The sequence below is a fragment of the Megalobrama amblycephala genome, linkage group LG18, assembly GCF_018812025.1.
Source record: "Megalobrama amblycephala isolate DHTTF-2021 linkage group LG18, ASM1881202v1, whole genome shotgun sequence".
NCBI classification, from domain to species: domain Eukaryota; kingdom Metazoa; phylum Chordata; class Actinopteri; order Cypriniformes; family Xenocyprididae; genus Megalobrama; species Megalobrama amblycephala.
Window position 1 is genome coordinate 32,564,368 of NC_063061.1, and position 22,443 is coordinate 32,586,810.

Sequence of the window (22,443 nt, forward strand, 5' to 3'; positions counted from 1 at the left end):
CTGAGGATCAAAACCACACAAAATCTGCTTAAAATGATAAAGGCAATAAAATTATAGTTTGTTTAATTAATTTGTATTTTAGCAAATAGTTTATCAAACCATATTAAGACCTTAAATTATCTTACATGTTTGCTCATTAAACCATATTTTTAAATGTTTTTAAATGAAGCTTAATGGTAGTGAATTTGCAGAAACTTATGGCATAGCCTATACAAATACATGATCACTGCAGCATATATAGACCTTATTCACAGCAGCGCCATCTTTGATTTTTAATAATGGAAGCGAGGCTGTGAGGGATAGACATGGCCTACAACTCTTTAGTGCTCTGAATATGATCTGTGGAAAATGATTAAGTGATCTAAGAGCTTTATACAGCGTTTTACAGCGGATGCCATTGAAAACACTGTGAGTCTATCCCTCATAGCCTCGCTTTCATACCTGTCATGGTGCTGCTCTGAAAAAGGTCTACTGATTTTCAAAACAGATTTGATGTATTTACAGCCTAATACAACATTTTAGGGCTGTTTTATGATTATTTATTTTAGTTAATGAACTGATGACATCACCTATTGCAAAACATTTAAAAAAAAAAACTTTTTTCAATATTGTCTCTGCAAAAGAAGAACCTGGACTAGACAAAATAAATAAATAAATAATTCACACCACAGTACACCTGCAAAACTTTAGAAATCATTTAATGCAATCATGTGTGTAAAGTTCAGTAAAACTAAATCCAATCATTACAAATTGGTTGTGAAAAGAGAAGGGCAATGCTTGAACAAACTCAGTAGATTCAAACTTTACTACTAATTTTTAGCAAATTACCCTTTTAGATTAAATCACTCTATGAATGTTAAAATGAATATCAGAACCCTGCAGAATGAGAGATGAAGATACAGAGGAACTAATAGTTAGTGCTCCCTGATTTTCTTATTGTTTCCATTTTTTTGCTTTATCTGAACAAAAATGTGTTGTTGATTTTTAGACTTGATGGAAGTGCGTAAAGATAAATCGCATTTTACAAATGAAGATGGAAACACACAGACTGGAAAGAATTTCAAACAGAAACTAGCAAGAAAAACTGGAGGCAGAGGATCTTTCACCTGCTCTGAGTGTGGAATGAGTTACACAAATAGAGGACAATTTATTATGCACATGAGAATTCACACTGGAGAAAAACCATTTACATGCACTCAGTGTGGAAAGAGTTTTAGTCTCAAAAACACTCTGAAGATCATCTGCGCCGTCACTCTGGAGTGGGATCATTCAGCTGTGATCCGTGTGATAAAACATTTGTTGGAATCATGCTTAAAAACACACCTTAAAATTCATACTGCTATAAAGCCTCACATTTGTTCTTTGTGTGGAAAGAGTTTTACAAGACTGAAGAATTTAAAAGAACATGACAGTATTCATACTGGTGTGAGACCTTATGTGTGCTTTGACTGTGGGAAGAGCTTCACTTCATTGAGCAACTTAAACAAACACCAGAGAATTCATACGGTTGTAAAACCTTATGTGCATTGACTGTGGGAACACCTTCATTCATCCAGCCACTTAAAAAGACACAAATTCATACTGGAGAGAAACCGTACAAGTGCTCACACTGTGAGCACAAGAGCACAAGAGTTTCGCTCAGTCAGGAACTTTGAAAGATCATGAGAAAATTCATACTGGAGAGAAGCTGCACCAGTGATCTTCATGTGGGAAGAGTTTTATCCGATTATCTAATCTACAGACTCATATGGAAAAGTGTTGCCCCAAGTTTTCTAAATAAGCAAAGTTCATGTTCAAATCCATCACACTCAAGTAAATAGTCTGGGGGTGAAAATGTTCCAATTTAGATGGAAATGCTTGTTTAGTTTATGTTGGGGAGTAAATATAGTGAAACTACTGTCTCCATCCATATTCTTTACAAATTAATTTAGTCTGGCTGTTAAGAGGTGATACACTATTATTAATGTATACATACATTGCATGTATAGTTTGTTACAAGAATAAAGGAACAAAACATACTTTTTGAGTGACTGAAGGTATGGAGAAATTTTTTCATGAACAAAGTCATGAAAAAATCATTTAACACTAAGTACTATCACATTGAGTATCTGTTTTGTCCTGAATAGCATGAGTGCAAGTGTGATCTTGATTTTATACAACAGTTCAATGCATAAGTTAATATTGTAAATTAATTTTGCAAATGAAAATTCTACCTGTAAAGCAACAGCAGAACTGTTGTGCGTCTGTGTTTCGTTTCTGAATGAATCTGCAATTTGAATGAATCACTCGGGTGAACCAATGATTCAATGTCCCATTCATAAAGGCCACATTTGAACTGCAGTTTGATGTCCAATTCAGATTTTTTGACTATAATCTAAACCTATTTCCATCTTTTAAAAGTGACCTGTATCCACTATCTGCATTTACACTACACAGGCTTAATGCAGCTTAATGCAAGTCAGTGATATTAAAAGACCAAACTCTGAACAAACTTTATTAATAAAGCATATACTATGCATAGAAAAGCAAATAAATAGTTTCATCCTTACATTAAAATTATTAATTACTACAGATTCTTCGTGACAGTGATTATGTACATAGATCCACTATGAAAATCATGTGTACTGATGGTCTAGCGGTAGAACTTTTGCTAAGTATGTCAGAGGTTCTGGTTCTAATCCATCTTTGTATAGCTTTCTTTTTCCTCATTGAAATCAAATGTGTTCATCGCTGGCTCATGTTAACTTGTGCCTCATGCTCACAAGCTGATAGTCACAATACATTGTACGACACTTAAATTGACATTTTCTCATAAAAATGCATGCTGCTCTCCTAAATATTACACAACATACTACTTCTGAAAACACTACTTACAAAGGTATAGATTAAGTAACATAAAGAAATAACCATTGAAGAAGGCTAGATGTTTGTCATTATTTATAGCCTGAACGATGTTACAAGAAAGTGTTTGCACTAACATCCTGAAGGGCCAGTGTTCTTCAGAGTTTAGCACCATCTTAAGCCGGGTTCACACTGTGCGATTTTGGCTACGATTTGGTCGTCTGAGACAAATTTTGTAAATCCCAAAAAATTCCTATAATCCCAGCCTAAAATCTGTAATCTTTGATCGCTAGTTTGACATGTTCACAGACAGCTGGTTAATGACCGTTGCAAACAAATTTTACCTCCGATGAAATTCTGGCAGTGTCAGAAAATTTGGCGCACAATCCTTCAGTGTGACTTCTCCTACGACGAATGTCAAATCGTCTCTGTTTTTCAAGACAAGCCGTGATCAAAATTAACGCTAGAGATATCTTTGTTAGCCACCATTTCAGTCCCGCATGTAATGCAGCTCACAGACTGACCATGTAATGGAGCTAGACTGACCAGGGTAGAGTTTCCCAAAAGCATCGTAAGACTAAGTTGATTATAGAACCATTGCCACCAATGGTCTCTATGATCAACTATAGGCTTACGGTGCTTTTGGGAAACTCTACCCAGAGCTGTGTTTCCCAAAACCTTCATGAGCTTAAATTTATGGCCATCTATGGTCGTTAAGATCAGCTTAGCTCACTATGGTTTTTATTCACTCTATGATAAAGAGTTGTGTATGTTGAAAGTTGAAGTTAAAATATTAATCATGAATAGTTTCAAAATGACTATTGAACAAACATTTGCACCTGAATAATTGAGAGTGATTGCAAGTGTGATGATCATCTGCTAAATTATCAACAGTGACCACAATTCACACCTTCAGTCAGGGAAGCCACTCCCACAGCCGTTCATGAGAGTTTAAATTCTGGGGAATATTCCCATCTTCCCATAGGAGAAGAAGCAGCAAGCATGAGGAATTACTCCAGGAGAAACTCCTGACATACTATTGTAAAGATGGAGTTTAAGGAAGAACCCTGCAGAATAAAAGATGAAGATACAGAAGAACAAACAGGTTGGTGTTTTCTTCATTCTCATTAATGACTGATGAGGAACATTAGACTCAGTAGTGAACGGGATTTAACTAATTTGCGGCTACCTGATTTTCTTCTTGTTTCTTATTTTTAATATTTTTGTTTTAATTAAACTAAAATTTATTGTTGATTTTAGACCCGATTGAAGTGAAAGAAGACAAATGGCATTTTACAAATGAAGTTGGAAACATTTCACAGACTGAAATGAATTTTACACAAAAACAAAGAGGAAAAACTGGAGTTGAAAGACCTTTCAACTGCTCTGAGTGTGGAACGAGTTACATATATAAATCACACTTAAATCAACACATGAAAGTTCACACTGGAGAAAGCCCTTATACACGCACTCAGTGTGGAAAGAGTTTTATTCAGAAAGGAGGCCTAAATGCACACATGAGAATTCACACTGGAGAAAAACATTCACATGCACTCAGTGCGGAAGGAGTTTCAGGTGTAAAGGTTTTCTCAAAGATCATCTGAGCCGTCACTCTGGAGTGAGATCATTCAGCTGTGATCAGTGTGATAAAACATTTGTTCTGGAATCAAGCTTAAGAAAACACCTTAAAATTCATACGGCTGTGAAGCCTCACTTTTGTTCTTTATGTGGAAAGTGTTTTACACAACTGAAGTATTTAAAATTGCATGAGAGTATTCATACCATTGTGAGACCTCATATGTGCTTTGACTGTCAGAAGACCTTCACTACATCGAGCGACTTAAAAAAACACCAGCATATTCATACTGGTGTGAGACCTCATATATGCTCTGACTGTGGGAAGACCTTCACTACATCCAGCCACTTAAACCAACACCAGCGTATTCATACTGGTGTGAGACCTCATATATGCTTTGACTGTGGGAACACCTTCACTTCATCCAGCCACTTAAAAAGACACCAGAGAATTCATACTGGAGAGAAACCGTACAAGTGCTCACACTGTGGAAAAAGTTTCGCTCGGTCAGGAACCTTGAAAGTTCATGAGAGAATTCATACTGGAGAGAAGTCGCACCAGTGCTCTTCATGTGGGAAGATTTTTATCTGATTTTCTAGCCTACAGACTCATAAGAAAAAGTGTTGCCCCAAGTTTCCTAATAAGCAAAGTTCATGTTCAGATCCATCACTTTCAAGCAAATAGTTTGGGAGTCAAAATGCTCCAATTTTAGATGGAAATGTTTATTTTATTCATGTTGGGGAGTATAGTGAAACTAGTTGTTTCCATCCATATTCTTTACAAATTAATTTAGATAGTCTGCCTTTTACATTGCATGTAATTTGTTAGAAGAATAAAGGAACATTCATTCTATTGAATCATTCTATTTCGGGAACTTTTATGCCCTACGTACAGAACAAGCCATTTAGATATTAGATAAACTACCTCCTATATGTAAATAAGTGCCCTCTTCTACAGGTGTCAATAACCATTTAAATCATAAATTCTGATTGCCTATTTGTTAATAGAGGACCAGAACCTAATTATAATTGCAGACACCACCATTTGGTAAGCCTATTGAATTATCTGCGTATTTAAGGAGAGATGGCAAAAGGTTCAGGGAATCTGTAAATAGATCTCCCGCACGATTGCTGTGTGTAGTCTTTTTCATTGCCAGGTAAATGCTTCTAAAGTCTTTGATATCTGAATTGATGATATATATACAGTATATATATAATATACATCTCTTGAAACACTTTATTATTGGAATCAGATAAAAAAAAGGAGGTAATACTTGTGAAAAATATATTTCATTTAATCTTATATTGCTGCATAAAAGAAGACAGCAACATGCAGGAACTCTTCTACCACACCTTTTTCTACCATCCTTGAACCAGAGGGCGGTCTTTAAATGCTCATCAGATATGTCTGTGTTTGGCTACAATGATCAACGCACTGGAGCGTTTGAAAGCACACTGAAGTGATTGAATTTGAAAGTGTTTTGAAAGCAGGAGCGTTTTACACACATTCACACATTTAATCAATGTCTGATTACAGCAATCAATCCTCATTAATATTCTTTCATCTTCTCTCTGAAATGAATTGAAGAATTGAGTTTAACAGTGCTGGAAATATAGAGCTCATTTCTGCTAAAAAACAAAAACACCACTTTTGAGAAGATTTAGACCAGTAGATCCCAACATTTTTTACTTCAAAGCATCCAATTATCCACAAGGCCCCCTCACTCACAATTTCTACCTGATAAAACATTTTATAGCTTACACATGGGAGGGTTTGAAAGCAGGCTTCTATTGCAGATGGGTCCGTCTTAGAACCGCTGTCACTGTACGACATAGGACCACCGATTAAGAGCCACGATCACAGAAATCGCCATGATTGTTTCACGATGGCAATCTTTCATCTGGGACAGCCAAAAATCGTGCAGTGTATCCCAGACTTAACAGGCAATGCGTCGTAGCAGTGTGAAAGTTGCTCATTCAAAGAGATGCCAAGATATTCTAGTCGATCTTGAAAAGTTAGAAGGAACCTATATTATTTAAACTCCGGAATTAAATAGAATATATCTTTATTTGTGTAATTTCTCACATGCACATTCCTTTATGAAACTATTTACACTTTTTTTTTATTAAATTCTTTTTACTATTCATTTGTGAAATTAGGTTTTTAAAACGGACGCTTGCCTCATTAATTTCCATTGGGTCAAATCATTACATTCCCATAAAGAAAAGCAAAACGCAATAAGAATATTCAATTCAGTGAGAGGAGCTGAAAGAATATTAAAGAAGGTTGATTGCTGTAATCAGACATCGATAAAACGTGTGAATGTGTGAAAATTGAGACAAAATCATCGTTTGCAAATCAGATTAAGATTTAACTAAAACTACACGTGTTGCTAAAACTACAGGATATAAAGAAACCATTTAAATGATATAGATATGAAAAGAGATATAGGCCTAGTTTTTATATATTGATGACAGCATTAAAATAGATAGACTAGTCACAGGATGATACATGCCTTTCTCATTACAGAGAGAAGCTGAAACGGTTGAAGGTCAAAATGGCAGTTTCAATGCGGTTTCAGTGCAGCTTCAAAGCGTTCTACACAATCCCAGACAAGAAATAAGGGTCTTATCTAGAGAAACCATCACTCATTTTCTAATTTTTTTAAAAAATGTATACATTTTAACCATAAATGCTCATCTTGAACTAGCTCTCTTCTTCTAAATTTGAATTCCAAATAGTGTATTACTGCCCTCCACAGGTCAAAGTTTGAACTAAATTGTTATATACAATATGCTAGTGCAAGTATTTAACAATTAGTTCTAACTTTGACCTGTGGAGGGCAGTAATACACTTAGCAGTGTCTACGCTGCTGGAATTCTAATAGAGAAGAAGAAGAAGAAGAGAGCTAGTTCAAGATGAGCATTTATGTTTAAAACATATATCATTTTTAAAATAATTTTTAGAAAATGAGCGATGGTTTCTCTAGATAAGACCCTTATTTCTCATCTGGGATCATGTAGAGCTCTTTGAAGCTGCACTGAAACTGTAATTTTGACCTTCAACCATTTGGTCCCCAGTGGAGTCCACTATATGCCACTATATGGAATGTTTTCATCAAAAACCTTAATTTTTTTTTTCAACAGAAGAAAGAAGGACATGGACATCTTGGATGACATGGGGGTGAGTAAATTATCAGGAAATTTTAATTTCAAAGTGAACTAATCCTTTAATGCAAACTTGTGATAGGACCAAAACCACACACACAATCTGCTTAAGGTATGATAAAAGCAATAGAATAATAGTTTGTTTTTGTTTCTAATTTAGAAGCTTAATGGTGGTGAGTGACATTCATAGACTGTTTAACCTTTGACTTTCATTTTTATAACATATCTGTATATCAAAAAAAGATGGGTTTAGTTAATAGTCTCTTAATGGCCTAGACATGTTCTCCCAAATGTTCCTTTTTGGGCAACTAATGCAAGTGGAAATTCACACCTGCTTGAATTTGTAACCCTGATACAATAATAATAAAAAACACTCTGCTTGTATGACAAATTTATTTAGGAATTTAAAGTAGGAATAGAGGAAAACAGAATAGTGAAATATTTTTCATATACAATAAAATCAAATTCCATATTGTCCATATAGCATAGGAACCCTAAAAAACAAACAAAAAAACCCTATTTAACTGAAAGTTATCAGAACATGAACTTTGATGACTTAGTCACATTTGGGCAATGCTTTTTCTTATGAGCCAACAGATTAGATAATCGGGTGAAACTCTTTCCACAGTGTGAGCACTTGTACGGTTTCTCTCCTGTATGAACTCTATGGTGTTTTTTTAATTCAGTGGATGTAGTGAAGCTCTTTCCACAGTCAGAGCACACATAAGGTCTCACACCAGTATGAATACGCTCGTGCACTCTTAATTGTTCCAGTAGTGTAAAACTCTTTCCACAAAAAGAACAAATGTGAGGCTTCACACCAGTATGAACTATAAGGTGTGCTCTTAAGTTTTTTTCTAAAACAAATGATTTATCACACTGATCACAGCAGAATGAGCTCACTCCAGAGTGAGAGCGTAGATGATTGTTGAGAACGTTTTTCTGACTAAAACTCCTTCCACACTCAGTGCATGTGAACATTTTTTCTCCAGTGTGAATTCTCACTTTTGTTTTTTTACATGTGAAACTCTTTCCACACTGAGTGCATGTGAACGGTTTTTCTCCAGTGTGAATTCTCATGTGTACGTTACAGTGTGATTTATTATTGAAACTCTTTCCACACTCAGAGCAGGTAAAAGATCTTTTGACTCCAGTTTTTCCAGCTTGTTTTTTGGTTAAATTTCTTTCAGTTTGTGAAACAGCTGTGTTTTCATCTTTATTTTCCATCTGGATTTGAAACGGATGTATTTTGTCTCCATTCACTTCCATCAGGTCTAAAAAATTAGAAATGAAAAGAAATTCAGAGAGCCCCAAATGATCAAAGTTTATATCTTAATGTTCTTCATCAGTCTTTAAAGGGAATGAAGGAAAACACCAACCTATTTGTTCCTCTGAATCTTCATCTTTTATTCTGCAGGGTTCTTCCTCAAACTCCATCTTTACAATAGTATGTCAGTAGTTTCTCCTGGAATAATTCCTCCTGCTTGATGCTTCTCCTGTGGGAAGTTGGGAATATTCCCAGCATTTAAACTCTCATGAACGGCTGTGGGAGTGGCTTCACTGACTGAAGGTGTGAATTGTGGTTGCTGTTGCTCATTTAGCAGATGATCATCACATTTACAATTACTCTGTATTATTTAGGTGAAAATGTTTTGCTCAAATGGTCATTTAGCAGCAATTTCTTTATTTGAGTTTTTACTGTAAGGCTGGAAGAGTACACTGCTATTTTAAACCAATTAATAATAACAATTATTTGAACAAACAGCAGTTGAAGGACGACATGCACGCTACATGTTATTTATCTGACTCCAATATAATTAATCTGACTCCATTAATATTGTTATTTTTAACTTCTTATTCTTTAAAGGTAATTTTTTTCTTGGAACTGATTGTAGGTTTCAAGAGAAGAGATTCTCACAGCTTTTAAAGCAGATATAGGTAGGCTATTTATTAAGTTACATGTTTAGATAAACAAAAACAAGCTGAAAGGTGGACTCTTCAGATCACATTACACATTTCCAATGTTATTTGAGATGAGCTTGGGCCAAGAGAACTGCATCTCTTCATTGGCAACTGCATCTCTGAGGAGGCAGCATCTCTGCATTGAACAGATATAGCGTTCTCCTTGCGTAACAGAGATTTGAGTTGCAATTCTTGATGCCTTGCCTGACACGGACTGAGATTTCTCTGGATTCCCTAAATCTTTTCACAATGGACTCTGGGTGTGCATCAGAAAAACTGGGTGTGCCACTCTCGGGCTCAGACCTGCAAACTCAAAAGCGATGAAAAAGCTTTTTGACAAGCTAAATTGTTGTAGGGAGGTGCATAATGTTCTGGGGGCATCCTCCCCCAGGAGAAAATTGTTGTGATTTTAACATGTGAACAAAACATTCTGTTGCACTCTGACAAGAAAATAAATGAAAAACAACAAGTGATAGTAAATATCTTCCTTTGTGTAGAACAGATCAAAAAAACTTATACAGGTTTTAACTTGAGGGTGAGTAAATAATTACAAATTTCATTTTTGGGCAACTATCCCTTTAAGCCACTCAAATAGTACACATTTTGTTTCTTTTTTCTTGTAACAAAATCTAAATACAAAGTATAAATATTAGGAATGACATTAATAATAGTACATCACCTCTTAACAGCCAAACTAACAGAATGGATTTGTACAAAATATTGATGGTGCTATCTAATTTCACTATATACTCCCAAACATAAAATAAACAATTCCATCTAAAATTGGAGCATTTTGAGACCTCCCTCTTAATTTTCAACAATCCTCACCATGCCTGTGTCATTTTTTTCTACATTTCTCTCTCAGATTATGTCGCCATTTTGTGGTTGAAAATGATCTGAAAATTAACTTTGGAAAATTAATTTAGTACACTTCGGGTAACACTTTTTTTATGAGCCTGCAGATGAGATAATCGGTTGAAACTCTTTGCACAGTGTGAGCACTTGTACGGTTTCTCTCCAGTATGAACTCTCTGGTGTGATTTTAAGTTGCTTGATATAACGAAGCTCTTCCCACAGTCAGAGCACACATGAGGTCTCACACCAGTATGAATACTCTCATGCTCTTTTAAATTTTGCAGTCGTGTAAAACTCTTTCCACAAAAAGAACAAACGTGAGGCTTCACAGCAGTATGAACATTAAGGTGTGCTCTTAAGCTTGATGCCAAAACAAATGTTTTATCACACTGATCACAGCTGAATGATCTCACTCCAGAGTGACAGCGCTGATGATCTTCAAGAGTGCTTTTGTAACCAAAATTCTTTCCACAGTGAGTGCATGTGAACAGTTTTTCTCCAGTGTGAATTCTAAGGTGTCTCTTAAGGTTTCCTTTCTGAATGAAACTCTTTCCACACTCAGAGCAGGTGAACAGATTTTGTCCAGTGTGAATTCTCATGTGCACATTTACTTCTTCTTTGCGTCTGAAACTCTTTCCACACTCAGAGCAGGTGAACGGTTTTTCTCCAGTGTGAGATCTCATGTGGTCATTTAGGTGTCCTTTATGTCTGAAACTCTTTCCACACTGAGTGCATGTATAAGGCCTTTCTCCAGTGTGAGATCTTGTGTGTTTGTTAAGGTTTGATTTATCTGTGAAACTCTTTCCACATTCAGAGCAGCTGAACAGTTTCTCTCCAGTGTGTTCTCTTATGTGTCTGTTAAGGGTTGATTTATATGTGAAACTCTTTCCACACTCAGAGCAGATTAAAGATCCTCCGACTCCAGATTTTCCAGCTTGTTTTTGTGTGAAATTCACTTTAGTATTCTCTTCAGTATCTTCATTTTTTAAATTATGATATTGTTGAAACAGATGTTGTTTATCTTCATTTTTATATGTCAGTTTTCCATCTTCATTTGTGAAATAATGCTGTTTGTCTTCATTTACTTCCATCAGGTCTGTAAAGAAGGCAAATGAGAAACAAAGAAATTAAGTTAATTCTTACTTGAGCACAAATCTAGTTTACTACTGAGTCCACTAGTATCTAGTTTTAGATGTATTGTTATATCCTCCTGAGAACCAGATATATAAGAGATTTTTTGTGTGTTTGACTTTAGTTTATGTCATTACATTGTTTGGAGAAACTAGAGCTGCACGATTCTGGATAAATTGAGAATCAGACAACTAAACAAAATAACATGTAATTTACTTGAGGTTCTGACAAAATGTTAATTGCTGCAGTCTATTTAAAATGTTTGATTATTCTGAATGAATTATTTTACAAAATCTGTGAATGAATGATTCAATGACTCAATCGTAAATACATCACTTGTTTCATTGCTAAGCGCCAAGTTGCTTCCGTAAACATCATCAGTGTTTATATTCAAGCTATAAAATTTTATCTCAGCACTTGATAATCTGAATATTTGTAACCCAGAAATAACGACACTTTGCGGTTGAAAATACTGTTTTTGAAGCTGTTTCATACCTATCAATAACAATACTCTCTGGGTCAGCAGCAGCAGCGGCAAATGTTCCGGTGTGAGTTTGTCAAAGGTTTAATATGCGAGAGCTATGGTCATTTAGGAATGCGATCGAGTGGGTGTATGAAGATAATTTGTTGCATATCTGTAGAGGACAACAAGACTCAGTTATTAAGAAAATAAAAGGGGATTTAAATGTTATGTACAGGCAAAAACATTTTTTTAATTTTATTTACCAATACATTTTTAGGGTTCAGGACATTTTTAACCAAACTGTGATTTTCACTAATGTTATGGAAGATGTAACAGAATGATTTGATATACTATTTTACTTTTTGGAATGTGTGTGTAAAACTGCCATAAATTCTATACAATGTAATTATTTGCATATTAATGTTCTAATCTTGTGGCAACATGTAATGAAAAAAAATAATGGGAGTAAAAATATCTCAAATTTCATAGGAATATTGATCTATAATTTCTTTCCCTATTGACTTCTTGTGTCTCCCCAAAATTCCTGATAAACATGCTGTAAATCCATCTTCTACAAATGTTTATTTACATTTTTTTTTTATTTAAATAATTCATACTTAAATGATACAAAATTTTTTCATATTTCCTTAAGTGTTCTAAATTCGATAATTCAGTCAATGTTACTTATTTTTAAAGACCAAACAGGGATCTCTGAAAAGCCCTAAATGTGCTCTTTACAGGACATCCAGACTTAAAACTGTGAAATGTATGTAATACAGTGTCTATACAGAGGAAAAAAGTCCATGCCTGGATCTCAGGAGGATGTGTCACTTTTAATCTTTTCCTAATCAGTCATTAAAGAGAATGAAGGAAAACACCAACCAATTAGTTCCTCTGTATCTTCATCTTTTATTCTGCAGGGTTCTTCCTCAAACTCCATCTTTACAATAGTATGTTAGTAGTTTATCCTGGAGTAATTCCTCCTGCTTGCTTCTTCTCCTGTGGGAAGATGGGAATATTCCCCAGCATTTAAACTCTCATGAAGAACTCTAATTGCTAAGAATCAATTCAACTCCTCGAACTGATTTTTATGTTGGTCTTACTTTAGATATGATTTACATGCATTGAAAAATCTGTTTTCCGGGCTTAATTACATAAAATGAAAAGGATGAATTAAGTGTCCCACTTCTCATGTTTACGTTCCCTTCCCTCGCTCTCTTCTCTTCTTCTCCTAGACTCGAATGTGTGTTATTGCTTCGGTTACACGAGCGCCCTCTACTGGCGGAAACTAATCCCTATTAAACTATAACCTTCATAGATTAGATCCAAGACAACAGCTCTTATCTTGGTTGAGATTATAAACACTATATCCCCATATATGTTTGATTTGGAATAAAGATTCAAACTTCAAATATCCGCTAAGGAGTTTGAAATTGTACCTTCTGGACTCCTTCACTAGGAAAGTGAATCTCAACTTTTTTTGAGTCACGGACCCCCGTCATATTTGGAACCATCCTCAAGGACCCCAGAATAAAATTAGCTCATTGGTATCATTAATGTCTTTGTGACAACCAAATGCAATCAAGTATAATTTATTATATGCTTGTTGACTTGACTACAAATTGACTATTAGTCATATCGTCAATAACATTATACAAATATATCATCTTCTTTTATGGGAACATGTCAAATTATAAAAAAAATAATATTGATATATTTTATAAGGACCCCTGGCATTAAGTCAAGGACCACTAAGGGTCCATGGACCCCTTGTTGAGAAACACCGATTTAGGATAATATAAAAACACGGTTTGGAAGATGGATTCATAATGTACCCAATGTAGAATCACCAAGTTCATGTGGTTGAAATGAAAGCAAACAGAGCCATCTAGAGGAACATCTGTGGTGCTGCCAAACTATTGCCATATAGAGAAGCTCATGAAAGTTACTCAGAGAGACGACACAAAATCAGCTTTCCATTTTATTACTTAAAAAAAAAATCTGTAATATTTGTTAATAAAAATTAGTAAAAAAGTATAACCACAGTATAACTTAGAACTTAATCTTTAACTTTTCATAACTACTAGACAGCAGCTGTAAAACAAATGTCACTGCTGAATTGCCACAGAAACATTCACTTTTCCTGAGCAATTTCATCTTCTCTCAGTGATGTTTGAGTTCATATTAGAGGAATAACCTCTTTAAATATATATAGAAAAACAATGAGTATGTATATATATATATATATATATATATATATATATAAAGACCACTTAACATTAATTTTTCTGAACTTGGAGTGGTCTCTATTTTTTTTCCAGAGCTGTATATAGTAACGTTTTGTTCATTCTTATTTCTTAGTTCATTTCACTGCAAAAAAAAGTCCTCGACATCTTAATGCATCACATCTAAACAGCTAAAACAAATTGCTTGAAATATGGATTGTTATAGAGACTGTTGTCTCTATAACTCTATAACTCCACAAAGAAACAAAACACATCCCTTTACAAATCGTAGTTTTAAGGCAACACACTAGTTTGCTGAACTTTTTTTTTTTTTTTACCTTCCCCAGTTTTTTTTACCTTCCCCTTGACAAACTTCACTACTAATTTAAAGAAATGATACAGCTTTTGATTAATCAGAATGTCAATTTTTTTCAAGTGTATTATTTGTAAGTGATGCATCTGAAAATGAAATTTGCTCTCTTAGATAACTGCAGGAAAATGTATTTCTTATGAGACTGTAGATGAGATATTTGAGTAAAACTCATTCCACAGTAACTTGTACGGTTTCTCTCTAGTATGAGATTTCTGGTGTTGTTGTAAGGCACTGGACGTAATGAAGGTCTTCCCACAGTCAGAGCACACATAAGGTCTCACACCAGTATGAATACGCTCATGCACTTTTAAACATTTCAGTAATGAAAAACACTTTCCACAAAAAGAACAAATGTGAGGCTTCACATCAGTATGAATTTTAAGGTGTGCTTTTAAGCTTGTTTCAAAACCAAATGTTTTACCACACTGATCACAGCTGAATGGCTTCACTTCAGAGTGAGTGAGCAGATGTTTTTTCAGAATGCTTTTGTATGTGTAACTCTTTCCGCACTGAGTGCATGTGAACGGTTTTTCTCCAGTGTGAATTCTCATGTGATCATTAAAGTTTCCCTTCTGAATGAAACCCTTTCCACAATGACAGCATGTATGAGGCCTCTCTCCAGTGTGAGATCTCATGTGTCTTATAAGGTTTGATTGGAGCCTGCACTTCTTTCCACACTCAGAGCATGTGAATGGTTTCTCTCCAGTGTGAATTCTGATGTGTCTCTTAAGGCCTGTTTGATCTGTGAAACTCTTTCCACACTCAGAGCATGTGAACGGTTTAACTCCAGTATGAATTCTCATGTGTCGCTTAAGGGCTGTTTTAAATGTGAAACTCTTTCCACACTCAGAGCAGGTGAAAGATCCTTTGACTCCAGATTTTCCAGATTGTTTTTGTGTGAAATTCTTTTCAGTCTTTGAACCAACTGCATTTCCATCTTCACTTTTGAAATGAGGTTTTTGAATCAGATGTTGTTTGTCTTCATTTTTATATGTCAGTTTTCCATCTTCATTTGTAAAATGATGGTGTTTCTCTTCATTCACTTCGATGAGGTCTAAAATCAACATATTAAAGTCAATTAAAAAGGAAAAATGAGAAACAAAGAAATAAAGTTCATTCTTAATTTAGCACAAATCTAGTTTGAGTTTACTAGTATCTATTTTCAGTATTGTTATATGTCAGTTTTCATCTAATGTTTCTCATCAGTCATTAAAGAGAATGAAGGAAAACACCAACCTATTAGTTCCTCTGTATCTTCATCTTTTATTCTGCAGGGTTCTTCCTTAAAATCCATATTTACAATAGTATATCAGTAGTTTCTCCTGGAGTAATTCAATAACAATTTTACGTTTCACGATCATAATGACAACAACTGAACAGACTCGTGAAGTCTTTTGTATTTAGTTTTCTCACAATAAATGATAAAATAATGAATGTACTCACAGTCTAAAAAAATCCCCAGCAGATTTACCGCAGAATTCAGAATCCACTTCTCATGTTTATGTTCCCTTCCCTTCTTCTCCTAGACCCAGATGTTTGTCATTGCTTTGGTTGCACGAGCGTCCTCTACTGGCGGAAACTTCATGTCTAACCTTCATAGATTAGATACAAGACAACCAAGAGAATATCTGTTAACTAGCTTGAGTTTGCTAAGTATGGTAAGTATTATTTAAAAATGTAGGAGTTAAGAAATAAAAAATTACAATAAAAACTCAAAGTCCAGTTCTGTCTGAGCAACTCAATGCAATTTAGATTTCTCCTATTAACGAATATAAACACTTATTATACGTGTGTATGTAGTGATTCAGGATAAGACAAAAACATGGTTTGAAAGATGAATTTATAATGTACTCAATAACAAGTTGGTGGTTGAAAGCAAATGGCACCATCTGGAACGTGTGGCACTGCCAAACTATTTGTGTAGAGAAGCTCAAGTAAATTATTCAGAGGATTGAGACGACACAAAATCAGCTGAAAAGCACGAGTTCCATTTTATTATTTTTTTAATCAAATCTTTAACCAAAATACAAAGTATAACCACAGTGTAAGTTACAATTTCATCTTAAACCTTCTTTCATAACTACTAAACAGCAGCTGTAAAACAAGTATGTACACTGCTGAATTGTCACAGACACATTCACTTTTCCTGAGCAATTTCATCTTCTCTCAGTGATGTTTGTCAGAGCTCATGTTAGAGGAACCACTTATTTAAAGGTACAATTTGTAGGACCTGCCACTAGAGGACACACTACCAAAACAATAACAATCACGTGGTTTGATGATGCTAAGAAGGTGCATGGAATGATGGGATTTGTTGTCTTCTACCCATCCGCTGACAGCCATCAATCAGACGGAAAGATAAATCATGGATTTAACGGATGAGGTAAAGTTTTATAAATGTATAAACTATGGATCAGACGCGATGCCCCGCGTTTGGCGTGCATGCCCCATAATACTAATCATGTTGATCGTTATAATGGCATACGTTTTCTGTAAAGATACGAATCAAAACAACTTACCTGTCGAGTAAAACACAAGCGAGATCGGCATCTCTTTCTAGGTGAAGTTTGTCGCAAAGCTCTCTCCATCTAGAGAATGCAACACCGATATTGATCCTCGCTCTTTCTCTCCTCTTGTCCCAAACTCTTCTTGGGTTATTTGGTTGGCCCGTACGCTTACGTTTACGGGAGCTGTCCTTGTCGACAGAACCAGCGGCAGATGGTAAACAGTAATTATGTTCCATAAATAAGTAACACAAATCCACCATAAAACGTGCAAGAAGTAAATAAGGAACTGCTTGTAGCAAGCTAGTGGTTTGCTGGACGCTAGACACTACTTCCGCATTTGTCCACGACACTGTTGTCATGTGGTTTCTACGTCAGTAAAGGCGGTAACAAAGAGTAACTGACATCATTGACAGGCGACTGCACTGCCCCGTGTCACTGTTTAGAATGGGAATTTTCTCATGATTTACAAGTAATTGAAAACATTAGAGATATTGTTAGTAATCAGCTGGACAAAATATATAACAGTAGCCTAGTGGTTTTTGGATATTTTACTGCAAATATCTTACAAATTGTACCTTTAAATATACATAGAAAAACAGAATGGGTACAGCTCTGGAAAAAATTTAAACAAAAATTCCAGAGCTGTAGATGTTTTGTTCATTCTTATTTCTCAATGATTTCAATGCAAAAAAAGACTACATCTTAATACATCACATCTAAACAATTAAAACAAGTTGTTTGAAATATGGATTATGATTTAATAGACTATTTTTGCCACTTTTAAAGAAAAGCCTTATATGCACAATTAAATGAAAATAATTGAACTTCTCAAAGAAACAAAACACATACCTTTACAAATCGTCAAGTTAAGGCAACACATTAGTTTTCTAAACTATTATTTTTTTGACCTTCCCAATGGTTCCCCATGACAAACAAACTAACAAATTATTCAGCTTTTGATTCATCTGAATGACATTTTTTTTTACTTATAAGTGATTGATCTGAATATGAACTTAGACAACTTCTAGCAAATTTATTTCCTGTTGTCTGTAGATGAGATATTTGAGTAAAACTCTTTCCACTGTAACTTGTACGGTTTCTCTCTAGTATGAGATCTCTGGTGTATTTTTAAGGCACTGAGCGAAATGAAGGTCTTCCCACAGTCAGAGCAAACATGAGGTCTCACACCAGTATGAATACTCTCATGATCTTTTAAAGCATGCAATTGTAAAAAACTCTTTCCACAAAAGGAACAATTATGAGGTTTCACACCAGTATGAATTTTAAGGTGTGCTTTTAAGTACGATTTATAAACAAATGTTTTATCACACTGATCACAGCTGAATGATCTCACTCCAGAGTGAGAGCGCAGATGCTCTTTGAGAGAGCTTTTGGATGTGTAACTCTTTCCGCACTGAGTGCATGTGAACGGTTTTTCTCCAGTGTGAATTCTCATGTGATCGTTAAGTGATCCCTTCAGAATGAAACTCTTTCCACACTGAGAGCATGTATAAGGCCTTTCTCCAGTGTGAATTTTCATGTGTGTCTTAAGGTTTGATTTCTGTGTGAAACTCTTTCCACACTCAGAGCAGGTGAATGTTTTTTCTCCAGGGTGTTCTCTTATGTGTCTGTCAAAGTGTGATTTATATGTGTAACTCTTCCCACACTCAGAGCAGGTGAAAGATCCTTTGACTCCAGATTTTCCAGCTTGTTTTTGTGTGAAATTCTCTTCAGTCTTTGAAACGACTGCATTTTCATTTTTTAAATGATGAGTTTTTTTAAAGAGATGTTGTTTATCTTCATTTTTATATGTCAGTTTTCCATCTTCATTTGTGAATTTATGGTGTTTTTCTTCATTCACTTCCATCTGATCTAAAATCAAGATATTAAATTAAAAAGGACAAATGAGAAACACAAAATCTAGTTTACTATGGAGTCTACTAGTATCTAGTTTCAGATGTATTGTTATATGTCAGTTTTCATCATACTGTTCCTGATCAGTCATTAAAGAGAATGAAGGAAAACACCAACCTATTTGTTCCTCTGTATCTTCATCTTTTATTCTGCAGGGTTCTTCTTTAATCTCCATCTTTACAATAGTATGTCAGTAGTTTCTCCTGGAGTAATTCCTCCTGCTTGCTTCTTCTTCTCCTGTGGGAAGATGGGAATATTCCCCAGCATTTTAACTCATGAATGGCTGTGGGAGCGGCTTCACTGACTGAAGGTGTGAATTGTGGTCACTTTTGATCATTTAGCAGATGATCATCACACTTACAATCACTCTGAATTATAAGACAATCAGTACTCATCCTCCTGGATCCTGAATGTATATATTGTTGACATGCTGAAAAGGGTGTGAATGTCATTGTTTAAAGCGTTAATGAATTTGTAAAGAGTTTTAAAAGTTTGTCCAATATATCACGCTATTCATGCTAATGATGGAGACCATGCGGCTTTACCACAAAATAGCGTGGTAAAGCTAATAAGTGAAATTATGTGTTTCTCCTAAAATAATATAATTATTATGAGTTGTTACTCATGTCATTGTTCTATAAAAAAGTTTTGTTCATTCAAATGTGCTATCAGTTTCAGAAATGCACAGTATATAAGAAAAACTAATCGTAAGTGATATTTGGGCTATGTGTGCATTTTCAATGTTTATTTGAGTTATTTTATTCTCCCATGAATGTTTTATTTTGGTGCAGCTGTATAGAAGTAATCTATTTTCCTATGCAAAATCTGATTGAGTTGTTAAATCTGTCACTCAAGTTTCACTGACTGTGATTCATCTGACATACAAATGAAATATGTTTGAGCTGTTTCACAGACATTACAGAGACTGATGAAGCAGCAGCATCCAGTGTCCTTTGATTATTTAACACAATTATTTCATCCTCATCGGGCGGTGAGGGTAGCCTACTAAAAAACACAACTCATAAGCATCACAAATTGTTCTGTGAAAAGAAAAAAAACAGTAACGAGTTTACGTTTCTCAGCTGTAATGTACAACATCAGTCGCTTCATTTCCATTAATTTCTGAGTGATTCACTAAATGAACTGACTCGTTTAATTGTTTGGATTTAGATTTCTCCTAATAAATAATAAAATTAATGTACTCACAGTCTAAAACAGCAGATTTGGCGCAGAATGAACGGCTGTGTTCCACTTCACATGTTTATGTTCCCTTCCCTCGCTCACTTCTCTTCTTCTCCTAGACTCGGATGTTTGTCATTGCTTCGGTTTCACGAGCGCCCTCTATTGGCGGAAACTTCATGTCTTACCTTCATTAGATACAAGACAACCAAGATAAGATCTGTTATCTAGTTTGAGATATAGACAAACACTATATCTCATCAAATATGTTTGATTTGAGAAAGATTCAAACTTTAATTATCTGCTAAGGAGTTTGCAATTTTATTTCCCTTCTGGACTATAGAATTTGCCAGGTCTATAGAGGTTGTTCCACATTATTAAGCAATCATCTCATGCAATATGGGGAGGAAGAAAGATCTTACTGAAGATGAAAAGCATTAAATGGTGCACTGTTGTGCAAAATCATGAAAACAACTAGGCCTATTGTGTGAAACTAAATGGAGATTATCGAATTATCTTAAGATTTGTGAGTGATTTAGAGCACAGCAGAACTTAGTCAGATAAAGGCTTATTAATGAAAGTTCCTGTCAAAAAACTTCATTGCATTAAAAGGGCAGCTATAAAAAAAAAAAGCCAGTGTTGAGCAGCAAACAGGTATTTGAAGCTGCTGGTGTCTCTGGATTCTCAAGAAGCTCTCCATGCAGGCTGGCAGTTGTGTGTAAAGATGCATTTCAGCCACTCCAAACCAAATCTCACAAAGAGAAACATATAATACTCTGAAGAATTAATGGTGTGAAGATTTTAGATCATCATACCAGTTTAAACTGAACTGCTGCAATATATTAGGATTGTATAATTTGTAAGAAGTGTATTAAAAATACAAAACGGAATTGTGTGTTCATAATGTTATTCCCTGGAGAAATCATTTGATTTTGTTCATTTAATGCTGCGAACAATGAGTACTGTTATAAATCCTCTGTATATTTTTGTATGCAACAGTCTTGTTCTGCAATAAAAAGATGAATGATGACGATGTTTTTTATATGGTAAAAATGCCATGTACATGAGTCAGTTTTTTTTCAACATTAACAGTCTTCATGTAGAAATAGTATTATATTAAACACAATTTTTATTATTATGCATGTCATATTTATCTAAATAAAACTGAAAAAATAGACTATGATACTTTAAAAGAATAAGTTTATGTTGGTCTTCATTGTACATACAGGCACTGAAATAAGTAGTACATTAAGCATTGAATGATTTTTTTTTTTTTTTTTTTTTACTGCATGTAAATGGTGGAAACATGTATTTATTTCACAAATACTGACAAATACATATAAACAGCTTCATCTGCAGTATTCCACTATGCTGACGGAAGTGAGGATGCACTGCTTCGAGTCCAAACGGAAGCTGTGTAACGTCATGTGAAAAGGGTCTACTGGAAACCTGTGATGTCGAAATCCTATTGGATAAACTAGCAGCACACAGTTTCGCACAGACCAAAACAAAGACAGACATTCCGACACGGAACGCACATTTCAAAGTAGAATATCTGGCTGTAGCATTGTTTTTCTGAGAAACAAGTAGGTAAACTTAGCATGTTTCCTAAATATCTGCAAACATATTGGGGTATTTTTTATGCTTTATTAAAGTAAAAATCTTACATATAGCCCCTTTAAATGAAAATGTAAACATATGACTGAGCACCAGACTCTCTCTTTCTCTCTCTCTCTCACACACACACCCAAATTATGCCTGAAGAGTTAATAGTCTAATCATTATCAACTTTATAAATAAGTTCAAAATGACAATTATTTTTGAGCACACTTTTCAGAGCTTCAAAGCTCTAACAGTGGATGAAAAGAATAGGGTGATCATTTCTGAATGTGAAGCATGCTGATGATTGCACGATTGATTGAGCGCTGGTTTGCCAATTGAGAATTTAAATATTAAAATTGCATTAAAAGTTTTACATAATGGCTACTCCACACTTTTAATGGGGATGGTAAGGGGTTGTGGTTTTACAGAGGGATGCTTTTAAAAAACAATTCTGAGTGATTCACTGAACAAACTCTTTAAGTCTTTTTTAGGATTTAGATTTCTCATAATAAATATTAAAATGAATGTACTTACAGTCTAAAACAGTAGAATGAATGGCTGTGTTCCACTTCATGTTTATGTTCCCTTCCCTCGCTCACTTCTCTTCTTCTCCTAGACTCGGATGTGTGTCGTTGCTTCGGTTGCACG

The 22,443-nt window shown here is 34.9% G+C and overlaps 3 protein-coding genes across 3 annotated transcripts; all 3 read right to left on the bottom strand.

The window, feature by feature from the left end:
* Positions 1–7,969: 7,969 nt before the first annotated feature.
* Positions 7,970–22,443, bottom strand: LOC125253176 (gastrula zinc finger protein XlCGF7.1-like). The gene is made up of 4 exons (XM_048167002.1): positions 22,330–22,443; positions 20,221–20,381; positions 19,132–19,251; positions 7,970–8,858 (listed from the first exon to the last, which is right to left on the bottom strand). Exons 3-4 carry the CDS (start codon positions 19,187–19,189, stop codon positions 8,119–8,121), a joined length of 798 nt encoding a protein of 265 aa, XP_048022959.1. The 5' UTR covers positions 19,190–19,251; positions 20,221–20,381; positions 22,330–22,443; the 3' UTR covers positions 7,970–8,118.
* LOC125253156 (gastrula zinc finger protein XlCGF8.2DB-like) lies at positions 9,518–13,230 on the bottom strand. The gene is made up of 3 exons (XM_048166975.1): positions 13,099–13,230; positions 12,878–12,994; positions 9,518–11,497 (listed from the first exon to the last, which is right to left on the bottom strand). Exons 2-3 carry the CDS (start codon positions 12,933–12,935, stop codon positions 10,464–10,466), a joined length of 1,092 nt encoding a protein of 363 aa, XP_048022932.1. The 5' UTR covers positions 12,936–12,994; positions 13,099–13,230; the 3' UTR covers positions 9,518–10,463.
* On the bottom strand, positions 13,964–16,177 carry LOC125253163 (gastrula zinc finger protein XlCGF8.2DB-like). The gene is made up of 3 exons (XM_048166981.1): positions 16,037–16,177; positions 15,830–15,915; positions 13,964–15,647 (listed from the first exon to the last, which is right to left on the bottom strand). The coding sequence occupies exons 2-3, from the start codon at positions 15,885–15,887 to the stop codon at positions 14,728–14,730; spliced, it is 978 nt and encodes a 325-aa protein (XP_048022938.1). The 5' UTR covers positions 15,888–15,915; positions 16,037–16,177; the 3' UTR covers positions 13,964–14,727.

Bases quoted from the DNA above. Each gene is read 5' to 3' on its own strand.
- LOC125253156 (XM_048166975.1), bottom strand. From the start codon at position 12,935: ATGGAGTTTGAGGAAGAACCCTGCAGAATAAAAGATGAAGATACAGAG. The intron at 11,498-12,877 runs GTTGGTGTTTTC...CCTTCTTTACAG, and splicing joins AGATACAGAGGAACTAATTG to ACCTGATGGAAGTAAATGAA.
- LOC125253163 (XM_048166981.1), bottom strand. From the start codon at position 15,887: ATGGATTTTAAGGAAGAACCCTGCAGAATAAAAGATGAAGATACAGAG. The intron at 15,648-15,829 runs GTTGGTGTTTTC...TGTTGATTTTAG, and splicing joins AGATACAGAGGAACTAATAG to ACCTCATCGAAGTGAATGAA.
- LOC125253176 (XM_048167002.1), bottom strand. From the start codon at position 19,189: ATGGAGATTAAAGAAGAACCCTGCAGAATAAAAGATGAAGATACAGAG. The intron at 8,859-19,131 runs GTTGGTGTTTTC...CTAATTTTTTAG, and splicing joins AGATACAGAGGAACAAATAG to ACCTGATGGAAGTGAATGGA.